The sequence below is a fragment of the Amblyomma maculatum genome, chromosome 3 (assembly GCF_055883805.1).
Source record: "Amblyomma maculatum isolate TAMU_Amacu chromosome 3, ASM5588380v1, whole genome shotgun sequence".
NCBI classification, from domain to species: domain Eukaryota; kingdom Metazoa; phylum Arthropoda; class Arachnida; order Ixodida; family Ixodidae; genus Amblyomma; species Amblyomma maculatum.
Genome location: NC_139346.1, coordinates 191,954,658 through 191,966,729, shown reverse-complemented (window position 1 = coordinate 191,966,729; position 12,072 = coordinate 191,954,658). Strand labels below are relative to the sequence as shown.

Below are 12,072 nucleotides of genomic sequence, written 5' to 3'. Positions count from 1 at the left end.
GCGAGTGGCTAAAGAGCACAGATTCCTACAGTAATAGGGACGCTGTAGTCGAGCGAATTCTTTTGGAGCAGTTTTATAACTGCCTCCCAGAAAAAGAAAGAAATTGGTTACAGGACCGAGGCGAAATTAAGTCGGCAACTGAAGCTGCCGAACTTATTGAGGAGTATGCTTCGCGCCGACAATTCAGCAACCCAGCAGTGGATAGGCCCCGCAATCACAAGTTCAGTGTGAAAAACCGTCAGGAAAGGCACTTTGCTAGAGTTGGAAACGAAGAGATGAAGGTTTCTTCAGGCAAATTCCCTAGAAAGGACGGCAGTGAGAAAAGTGGGGAAGTGACCAACGTGCAGAACACAAAGAATAAGCTTGAGGCTAGGAAGCCGCTCACATGCTTTAGGTGTAATGAACAGGGTCACATTGCCGTCAACTGCCGGAAAGAAAAGATTGCTTTCTCGTATGTCAGGGACTGCGATGAAAATATGCAGCTTTTAGAACCCTACCTGCATGACCTAATAGTCAACGGGAAGCCTTGCAAGGTACTGCGCGATTCGGCCGCAACGATGGATGTTGTCCATCCGGCGTATGTATCGCCTTCCGACTATACAGGACAGTGTGCATGGATCCGACAGGTAGATGAGGAACAGAGTGTGTGCTTGCCAATCGCGAACGTGGTCATCGAGGGCCCTTTCGGCAAGTTAACAACCGAGGCTGCCGTTTCAGGAAAGCTTCCTAAGTGCTATCCGTATTTGTTTTCCAACAAATCGGACATGCTACTGCGAAAGAGGGGCATCCTTTTCGGAGACAGAGTTGTGCAAGCCTTAACACGTTCAAAGGCGCGAGAACTAGCTACACTGCTCATTCCAGAAGAATCCACAGCGGAGGAAATGGCAGTTAAAACAGTGGTAGATGCGGAAGATAGCAGGTCAGAAAACTTTGAGAGCGAGGCATCTCAGATAAGTCAACTTGAAAGTGAGCTTGATGAGACGCGGAATGAGGACGTTCTAGAGAGTAACCTCTTGCCGCCAGTGTCTAGTAATCTCACGAGAACTTTAAGTGGAACTCGAGAGGACTTAGCTATGGAGCAAGCCAATGATCCTAAGATACAGGAGCTTCTCAAAAGGACGGAGCAGATAGGAGAACTAAAGAAATCCCAGCTGTCCGATCTGGGCGAGATAATAACAGAGTTTGAGGCCTGCTTCGTGGACAGGCCAGGCAGAACTGATTTGACTGAGCACGATATTGAGCTGACTTCAGACGTGCCAGTGCGATCAAGGTGCTACCGATTCTCTCCAAGGCAAAGAAAAATTCTGGATAGGGAAGTAACTCGCATGCTGGAATTGGGAGTAATAAAACCCTCGGAAAGCGATTATGCTTCGCCTATGATCTTAGTAGAAGCTCCAGGTAAAGACCCTAGGCCTGTGGTAGACTACCGAAAGCTAAATTCTCTCACCAGGGATCAGGTGTATCCTATTCCGAATATTGAGGAGAGAGTGGAACAGGTCAGTAGAGCGGCATATGTGACTACGCTGGACCTTACTCGAGGATACTGGCAAGTACCGCTCACTGAACGCGCCAGCAGATACGCGGCTTTCGTCACTCCGACGGGCAGCTACCAGCCAACAATGATGAGTTTCGGGCTCAAAAATGCTCCATTTTGTTTTTCCCGACTCATGGATAGGGTTTTAAAGGGGTGTGAAACATTCGCGGTGCCTTATTTAGACGACATTGCGGTTTTTTCCGACTCATGGGCGGACCATATGGTACATCTAAGAGCTGTACTGAGCCTTTTGCGTCAAGCTGGACTAACCGTAAAGGCCGAGAAATGTTGCCTGGCAAGGGCGACCGTGGACTACTTGGGTCACAATGTAGGTCAAGGTTTCAGGAAACCCAGCGAGATTAAGATTTCTGCGGTAGCAGACTACCCGCGGCCGAGCACGAAGACGGAAATTCGGGCATTCTTAGGTCTGACTGGGTACTACAATCACTACATCCCTAACTATTCAGCTTTGGCTAGCCCTCTGACCGACGCTCTCCGCAAGACAGAACCGACAAATGTAGTCTGGGACGAACAAAAGGAAGCCTCCTTCGTAAACCTGAAGGCTGTGCTGATTAGCCGTCCGGTATTGCGAGCTCCAGACTATGGCCGAGAATTCACGGTCCAGTGTGATGCCAGTGATCGAGGGTTAGGTGCTGTTCTCTGCCAGAGAGATGACGACGGTAATGAGCACCCCGTGCTCTACTTGAGCAGAAAGCTGAGTTCTAGAGAGAGGGCTTATTGCGTGTCAGAGAAAGAGTGCGCTTGCATTGTATGGGCCATTCAAAAATTGCAGTGCTATCTTGGAGGGGCCAAATTCACCGTAGAGACGGACCATTGTCCCCTGGCTTGGCTGCAAACTGCGACATCGAAGAACAGTCGCCTTCTTAGGTGGAGCTTGATTTTACAGCAGTACAATTTTGAAATAAGATACAAAAAGGGGAAGTTAAATGGGAATGCGGACGCGCTTAGCCGCTCTTTCTAAGCGGTCCGAGATGTTCCTCACCATGTATCCAAATTGATAATCAGGTTTTTTATTTTTTCGTGCGCTTGTATATGTGTGGCTATGTAAAGCAGCACGTTTGGTTTTCTAGGAATACGTGGGTCCTGAACGTCTTGAGAGTGGGCTTTTCTCGAACAACAATGGCAGTTTTCTTTTAACCTGGTCTCTTCAGACGGGAGCCGAGTGCTTGCTTCGACATGTGGTTGAGTTTCAGACAGCTCGAGCAATTTGGCCTACAACAATCGAGACAACGCGACAAGCAACAGCGAGCTTCAAGCGTTCACGTGCAGGCCATTAAGTCGTCTCTTCATGCAGCAGCTGGGACTGCTGCCCTCCGAGACTCTTCTGGCGGGGGAGGAGGCTGTTACGACCAAGCATCCGCATTTGCGCGCTCTATTGTTCGCCTGTGGGCATGGATAAGTGCTGTGAAAATGTGGTGATGGTCCAATGGCTCTAAGTGAGCCTGTTTCGAGGAATCCTGTTTTGTAAGCCTGTTTTGCTTTGTGGACACTCTGCAAATGCCAAATTGACCCTGCCAAGAGAACGTCTGGAAAAACACAAAGAAACGTCCCCCTGCGGGAAATGCAGGAAGTGCTTTCTTTCTTTTGTTCACCCTTCCAGTCGATAAGCCCTATCGTCCAGTGAGGAATGCCTACTTTCCAAAGGAGACGACAGAGTGACATGTCCGCTGACGTGCAGGACAAGAAAGGAGCATGACGCATACAGCCATTAAGTGATTTCCCAGGAATGCAGGAAAGATTTGCAATTGTCGAAAACGGACAATGCTGGGAGCGGATGCGGCGCCACGTGCACTCGGGTTTCTGAGAAGTAAAACCACTTGTCGGAACCAGCCTGTGGTTTCTTTGCTGAAGAATAGAAATGTACCTCCTCTCCTCGCCGTTCCCAAGCTTTTCCCGCCAACAAGTGATCACGCCCAACGAATGAATGCCGGACCAGTCAGTGCTTCAGACCATCAGTGCAGTGATGTGTTCGATTGGATGCCGATACCTGAGGGGCGTGCCCTGGATTTGGTTGGTCAGCATCTTCAGAGAGGGGCTGGACATAGGGGGTTTTAAGGACGCTGCAGAGCACGAAATGTCGCTCTGGGCCCTGGGTAAACGGCTCATCCAGTCGCTTCTCGCTATGAACTCTTAACGCTTGCCATTTTGCTGATGTACCCTTCTTTTTCGTGTAAATAATCTTGTAAATAAGTTTCTCAAAGTGCCATTAAACCTGCTTGTACATATTTCACCAACTTCGAAGATTCAATCCTACTTCAACCCCGAGTCTCTGCACGCTACCAAGTGAAGGCCGGGTCGACATAGCTCCAGCGTCACGACACCCTTTACACTTTTCTCTACCCTATATTTTACCCGCCGTAGTAGCTCAGTGGTTGGCAATCGGCTGCTGAGCCAGAGAACCCGGGCTCGAATCCGGCCGCAGAGACCGCGTTTCCATGAAGGCGAAACGTGAAATGCACCAATGTACTGTGCGATGTTAGTGTACGTTGCATTACATCGCACAGCACACACGAAGGTCTCCAGGTGGTCGAAATTATTGCGGAACCCTCCACTACGGTGTCCCTCATAACCTGGGCCATTGTGGCACGTAAAGACATAATACGACCTTCATTTCTTACACTTTCGTCCTCACAGTTCCTGGAGGTACCACAAGAATTTTTTTGCGAATGATCCACGTGACGAAAAAAAAAACAGCTACAAAGTAAATTGCATTTTCGATGTTCATGTATTTACAAAGCTTCACAAAATAACTTGATCGTGCTCGGCAATATATTTCGTCCTTTTTGTTTTCTTTTTTTTTTTTTTTTTTTTTTGATGAGCACGCGGTTAGCATAGCACAGGCGAACCTTTTCTCTGGCCACTTTTCTGGTATCGTTGTCCATCCAGTCGACGTCCATGAGGATCTCCAAAAACGCCGCTTTTATGTCGTTTATCATTTCTTCGGCCTTTGGTCACGCAGAGAAAAGACACAAATAAACAGACCTTTGGAAACACAGAGAAAAGATACAAATACAACAGCCCTTCGGCCACACAGAGCATAGATAAAAATACACAGTCCTTTGGTCGTGCAGAGAAAATATACAGATACAAAAAACAAAACAAACGAAGTCGTGCATAAACCGGCCTCTGGCAGAAAGGAACAGCGCTGAAGGAAGAGACGACGCAGGCCGTTCATTTCTGTCATGTTCCACCAACTAGCCAGCAGCTCTATCCTCATAAACCTCTTCGAGATAAATAAATATTAACCATGGTGTTGTAAAACCATTGGATTAAAAAAACAATATTGTGGGTACGCTTAGCTTCTCTTAAGAATGGAACGAGACAAGATTGGAAGAAATGTTTGCGCCATATGGTTCTTTCGTTGCATTCCGACTTGATGGTTGTCACTCAAGTTTACTGTTCATAAAAAAATTATCACTTATCACACACCACGGCGGCCAATCAGGTAACGAGGCCTGATTTCTTAGAGCTGATTGGTTTATATGTCGATGACGACGCAAGATCACGTGTCCTATCTCGACCAATCAATAAATTTTGCCACAAAAAACAGGGGCCTTCTAGTGTGAAGACAAATTATAGCACAAATATATTTCTCCATCTCTGCTTCGGAGTGCGCACGTATTCTTAGCGGATGGAACATGCAGATTCCTTTTTTCTTTTCGGCATCTTGGGGAACCCATACGGGTGATCCAGAAAAAAAGATTATTTGAGCGGTTTATGAGTGATCTCAATATCGTACGCGCACGCGCGTTTGCTTATATATTGATTTTAATTTAAAATACTCCACAGGTTCGCAAAGAGAGGCGCTTCGAAGGAACGTAAACATTACGTTTGCCAGCAATAAATGCAAGTGTATCTAGCCTTGATTTAAGTTAAGAGGTGCTGCTAGAAGAGACGGAAGATTAATGAAGCTTTGGATCTCGCTTCCTTGCGTGCAACAGAGTAAACGTTAGCAAAAAAAAAAAAGCAAAAACACCTGGAAACAATCTTACGCGGCTCGTAGAGTGAGCTGTCTTCCTAAATTAATCAAACGAGGTAATAAATGAATATTATAAAGCATGACTCAACCATAAAATGCTTATTTGACACAAAGCCCGAGTCGCGCACTGCAGCGAACAGCGCGAAACGACGATGATGATAAGTACATGCAAGTGAGAAGGATGAATCCGCATAAGCAAAAAAGACCAAGCCGCATACAGTCTTCAAACTATCAGTATTCAAATAGTATACTTCTAAACTAAAAACCGTGTAACTATTGCGTTTTAATTTCGTTAAGTGCTTAGCTTAGTTTAGGTAACAAAGTTTTAACGGTATACTTTTTGCGAGCCACGGTGGAGTATGAATGGCGATCACGAATGTGCGTGACTATCCGCAGCAGAAGTAGTTAGTGCGACTATAGCGTAATTTACTCTCGCAGTTATTTTCTCCGTTCACAGCTGACAAACTTTGGACTCAAAAGTTACTTCTGCCAGGGGAAAGAGCAACGCTAGGACTGCATTGCAACGCACCTTCTTCTTGCTCTGGTCGTTGAAGTGGCGGCGTACGAAGAGCGCACCGACAGCCATTCCCATCTTCTTGTTGACCAACAGCGTGCAGCTCTTCCATCGTGCAGGCGTCGACTGGGTGCCATAGATGGCACTGTAGTACTCCTGCTGCTTGTCCACAAAGCGCTTGTCGAGGCTGCCGACAAGCTTGGATATGAAGCGCCACAGAATGTAGTTGGCGACCACCCTGCATGCGGGGTGAGGCGCATTTTTCGCTCAGCGGTCGCCGAGGCATCATGCCGTTATCAGCGCTATCAGCGTCATCTTCATTTACCATGAACAATAACAGTACGTTTATCGTCACGACGTTACCCGCCAAAAGCAAGACATGCACGACTTCTATGGCATATGTAAGCGTTACGGGTGCTTGAACCGTCAGCCTCCTTCATGGCGACATTGCGTATGCTCATGCCGCCTACCACAATGCAGATAATACGTTTTTAAAGAGTAAATGAAAAATTCCCAATCATAGTTTACTCATCGATACCTTCGCTCAAGTGAAGTGCTAAATTACTTGCTCTTTTTGTCGCTGAAGCATCGGTATCCGGAGTATCCGTATCCGGATCCGTATCCGCATCCGTATCCGGAGTGTAGACACCTGATTTTGGGGTTCGTGTTTTATCGTTTGTAATAATGCCTGAGACATCCCTGTACACGAATCACAACTTGATATTCGCCTACGACTGCTGAATAATTCATAATCGAATTTCTTTTCTCGCCTGTTTCGGTTTAAACAGTCCATAGCGATGGTTGTAACGTCAAAGTCAAGTCTTGGTCACGCGAGGGATGATGAAAATACAGCGATATATTAATTCCTGCGTCGTTTGAATTCACTACAATAATAAAGCCAGCCTGCCTCAAGAAGAGGAATCGCTACAAGTCAAGAATAAGCGATTATATCGTTGATATCTCATGCCGCGCGTCAAGACTTGATTGCGACGTCTCAGTGATCTCTCGGCTTCTGAAACCAAAACTGGCGAAAAAAGAAAATTCAATTGAAATTGGTTAGTGTTCGGAGGATAAAACTTCGTGCGAATCGATTTACAGGAATGGCTTACGCATTATTAACAAGGTGAAAAATTCCACCAAAATTTGGTGTCTATAGTCCTTTAAAACAAGCCAATCAGTGACCATACTTAGCGCGACAGATGACAGCTCGCTAACTAAAAGCTGGTTCTCTTAAAGCAGAGTAAGTTCCGCTAAAAATACACCTGAGGCGTGCCGCGACATGCACATGCGTCCCGATTCCGCGATGCCCATAAAGCAACCTCCACTCCTATGTATGCCTTTTCCCAGCGTGCATCACAATAACCTATTGCACAAAGGACAGCTTGCGAAAATTTCTTCATAATATGCCGATTTTATAAAATTGCACATCAACAGCAGCATTTAACTTCGCTACTGCAGTTATACCTATGCGCATATGCTTGAATAATGCGGAATACTGGGGCTAGTTGGTATGTCATACTTCAGGAGCAGAGCTTCAGAAAGTCATTGCTACAGAAAGAAGAGACAAGCGCTTGTGTGCCTTTTTCCTGCCTCTGTGACCTCCTCGTGTGCCGCCTCTTGATTAAGTATACGTTTGAAAAGCAAAGAAGCGTTTTTATTACGTAGCCAGTGCAAGTACACAAATGTGGTTTATTTTAGACATGAATATTGTATACCATCAACTACGAAGGTAATATTTTATTGGTACAATCGATGTTATGGATTACGAACTTGGAAGACACCTATGTTTTCACTGGCTCATTGGCAGCCACCTTTCGGTCGCTCCACCCTCTCCCCTCGAAAAAGAGAGGGTGATTTACTTTTCTCCACACCTCCACACGCCGATCCTCGCAGTTGGTAGGTGGAAGCTGGCTCTTCCAAGCTTGGCATGCGACAGATGACAGGGGCATGCATGGCACCGCTCCCCCCTTTGGGTTTAGGAGGAGCTCTTATACTATTGCGTAAAATATTACGATTACGCAATGTAGCGTGATGTGTTAAGGTCATGGAGAGCTGTGCTGCTGCACAAGCATGTTGTTTTCTGATTTTTTTTTTTGCCGCTTCACGTGTTTTTGTTCGAATGTGTGGACCAAGAGTTTTGGGTGTTTTCGGGCAGCGCACTTGCAGGCAGCGTCTCTGGCGCGCGTTCTACGTTTAAGTAACCGCGTGTGTCCGAAAAATTGGTGGAGTTCAGTATAGTTAAACCTAGTTTATCGAGCGTAAGCTCCGTTATACATGTTTGGCAATGACTAAGCAATGGGGTAAGTAAATGTGCTCGTCAGTAGCTGCCCGACGATACTCTGCAGTATATACCAGCTGGAAGTCAATTATTGCTCTAATTATTGTCGCTAATTAACTAAACCATCAGAACACACTTGCTCTCACCAGTAGCTATCCATCGACATACGGCACTATATGTATTAATTTGCTCAATTAATTGCACTAAATAATTATATCTTATTGTTACTATTGAATTATACAATTATACGTTATATGGCTCACTAATTATATTCTAAATGCTTAATTGTACATACCTATTACTTAATTACTTGGCACTAACTATTAACTATCGCATTAATTGAAATAACAGAAATTATATAGTGATATACATACAACAACACCCTTGGCTTAGCCGACTGTTAAAGAGACTAAGTTTGATTCGATCTTTGGCGAGCTTAAAAGTCAAATCAGGATAGGAAGGCGATTCCCCAGTTTGTACCGTTCAGTCGTAGAGCATGCGCTCCAAATATGTTTAGAAACGTTTGGCTGTTTCAAAGTAGACAAAGGATGCATGAAGCGCAAGCGAAAGTAGCGCGAGGCAACCCTCCTCCCACCTTGAAAGAGTTAAAGGTGACTGCCAGTGGGTGTTCCATAAATAGTTCCCGCTGTAAAAAACTTTTACAACGCAAATAGCAAGCAACCTCACATCTCTTCAGAAGACCTTGATGCCAAAGTCACATATGTTTAAATTTGCAAGAATAAATAAAATTATCAGCTTAATCTCGCATATATACGCGAATACATATAAAGAGTAATAATCTCGCATATATACGCGAATACATATAAAGAGTAATACAGCTCAGGCGCACCATTTGAAAATAAAATGGAGTTAGCTTGAACATGCAGCATGGCTTCAATATGACTTCAAGCGGTCTAAATGCGAATTTCATCCTCCCTGACCTTATACGGAGTAGTAGTACATAATTTCAGCTCCTGAGTTTGCAAACGAAACTACAAAGTTGCTTTGAAACGCAGTGTTCTTACTGATTTCACTTTTTGTCATTTTGTTTTTAAAAATTTGAATAGCGTAAACAAGTGCTCGCTGCTCATTTTGCATTTTTACTTCATAATTTTTATAGAGACAACAAATTTACTGGTACTCTTGACGTTATCGGGTTGCGAGGCCGCTTAACATGAAATCGCAGCATTTGCGCTACTACTGCGTACAGTAGACGTTCAGGGAAGCCACTTGCCCGCAGTACCGCAAAATGCAAGATGCTTCACCGCGACACACTTTCAGAATGTGGAGAAGCTAGCTCATAAAATAAAAGGTTTACTTGCGCTTCGCCGCAATACATTTATAGATTGTGGAGAAGTTAGAGCATGAAATTAAAGGTACACAGGCGTTGACGGTAACTTGAGAACGCGCAAACGAATGAACGAAGACACACACACACACACACACACACACACACACACACACACACACACACACACACACACACACACACACACACACACACACACACACACACACACACACACACACACACACACACACACACACACACACACACACACACACACACACACACACACACACACACACACACACACACACACACACACACACACACACACACACACACACACACACACACACACACACACACACACACACACACACGCGCGCGCGCGCGCGCACGCACACACACACACACACGCACACACACACGTGCACACAGACGCACGCACGCACGCACGCACGCACGCACGCACGCACGCACACACACACACACACACACACACACACACACACACACACACACACACACACACACACACACACACACACACACACACACACACACACACACACACACACACACACACACACACACACACACACAAGCGCGCGCTATCGCAACACATTGCGCATGCCGGTGCTGGTTACACGAAGACATTAAGTTAGCGATTGTAGAATTATTGTGTTTCCTTTGAGTGTGACGTGATATGGCTGTGTGTGACTATACTGACTTCGCCCATCACTTTTATATCCACTTGCCCCCTTTCCCCAGTGAAGGGTAGCAGATCGGTCTATTCTTCTGGTTAACCTCCCTGCCTTTCCTCCTCCTCCTCTTCTCATAAAACGCATTAAAAATAAAAGGAAAGCTCAAGCTTCGCCCTTTCATTCGGCGAATTTCGTAAACAGTTGCTGGCACATATGCCGTCTGTTCGAATCTCTATCGCAAACTAAGCTCCAACGTGACTAGCAATTAGAAGCTAAACTTGAAGCGCGGTACGAAACCCCTCTGAGCACTTTCCAAAGAACGACTACGTCACATTTTCGATACGAAATCACGCGCGCTTTTTCCGACACGTTTGGAACGATGCCAAGGTTTTTCTAGATACGTTGAAGGCGGCGCTTTTTCCACGGAACAACGCTAATACATATTTTTTTTTTCCCACCATTTTTAACAATGATGATGAATCGTACTTTAGGGCATCAGAACACTTTGTTGTCATGACAAAATTAAAATCCTTCAAAACAGTTTGTAAGATCCTCTAAGGAAACAACGAATGTCTTTCAATCATTAAATTTAGAATGGCACGCGCTACGCTTGGCTGATTACTTAAGGGAGTGGGTTAATAAAACAGCACAAATATCGTCGAAGCCTCAGCGCGGCGAAGCGAAACCGGGCCATTGAAAACAAAGACACCTCGAAAGTTTCCTCTCAAACATGTTCACATCTTCCGCCTTCGGTGTTAACGAACGCCGCTCTATTTGATTCTTCCCACGACACTTACCTTTTGGGCACCGTCTGCAGGAGCTCGGACATCCTTTTAATGTACTTCGGAGCAAAGATCACCACTTCCTCCGAAGGCGGTATCTCCATGGGCATGACGACTTCGAAGTAGTGAGTCCAGTTAATCTTGTTGGGAGGCAGAGAGAAGAGCAACCAACAATATTAACCCGCAACATTGAAAGAGTACGTATATTATAGGAACCAGGTTCGGTATATAGAGTACTGGTACAGTACATACACAGTACGGGTAAGTGCTACCGTGAGACACCAACCAGAGGTATTCTCGTCTGCAGCTCTTCGACCGTCCACTTGTTGTACATGGCCGTGAAGTTGCGCCTCAGCTCATTTGGCTCCGTCAGCTGCAATCGGACAAAGAATCAAGTGCATAAAAATTAGGATGACTATTGCGCAAATAGGTTGGATTTACCTGATATATTCCTGCACAAGAAAGAGTGCATCTAGTTTGGATTTTCGAAACGCAGTATTCCAAGGTATAAAGAACACATTGTCATTAATCTTGCTGAAGGTCATAATCATGATTTCCTGAGCGCCTTGTTTATGTGCAGGAAAGAGTATGCGCTATGCCTCACTTTTGAAGAGCGACTATATTCTAACGGCCAGACTGCTATCGCTAGACACGTCGTCCTACTCAGAACATAAACAGCCCTTATTAAAGTCGTAGTGAAAAATTATAATGCTCTAGGAATGTAAACAACTCGAGGTACCACCTTCCCGATGCCTTCTTATACAGGGCTGTCGGATACAACTTCAAAATTAGGGCCTATTTCTCGGCTTCTTTGTTTTTATGAAAACATTGAGACAGTTAATATATCTGGCTACTGCTATCGACGATGTGGACTGCACCACGAGGCATTTCTGCAGAGGCCATTAAAATGTTCTGTAATGTCCGGTTAGCAACCGGAAATAACCTAATAAAACACCTTCACTGTATGTACTG

The 12,072-nt window shown here is 45.3% G+C and overlaps 1 protein-coding gene across 1 annotated transcript in view; it reads right to left on the bottom strand.

The window, feature by feature from the left end:
* Positions 1–12,072, bottom strand: part of LOC146197291 (neprilysin-1-like) — an 89,253-nt gene that overhangs the window by 10,385 nt on the left and 66,796 nt on the right. The window contains exons 10-13 of the mRNA XM_084596457.1: positions 11,387–11,473; positions 11,116–11,240; positions 6,064–6,286; positions 4,402–4,500 (exon numbers count right to left, since the gene is read on the bottom strand). Of these exons, the coding sequence (XP_084452583.1) occupies positions 4,402–4,500; positions 6,064–6,286; positions 11,116–11,240; positions 11,387–11,473 (534 nt within the window). The remainder of the gene's footprint in view (positions 1–4,401; positions 4,501–6,063; positions 6,287–11,115; positions 11,241–11,386; positions 11,474–12,072) is intronic.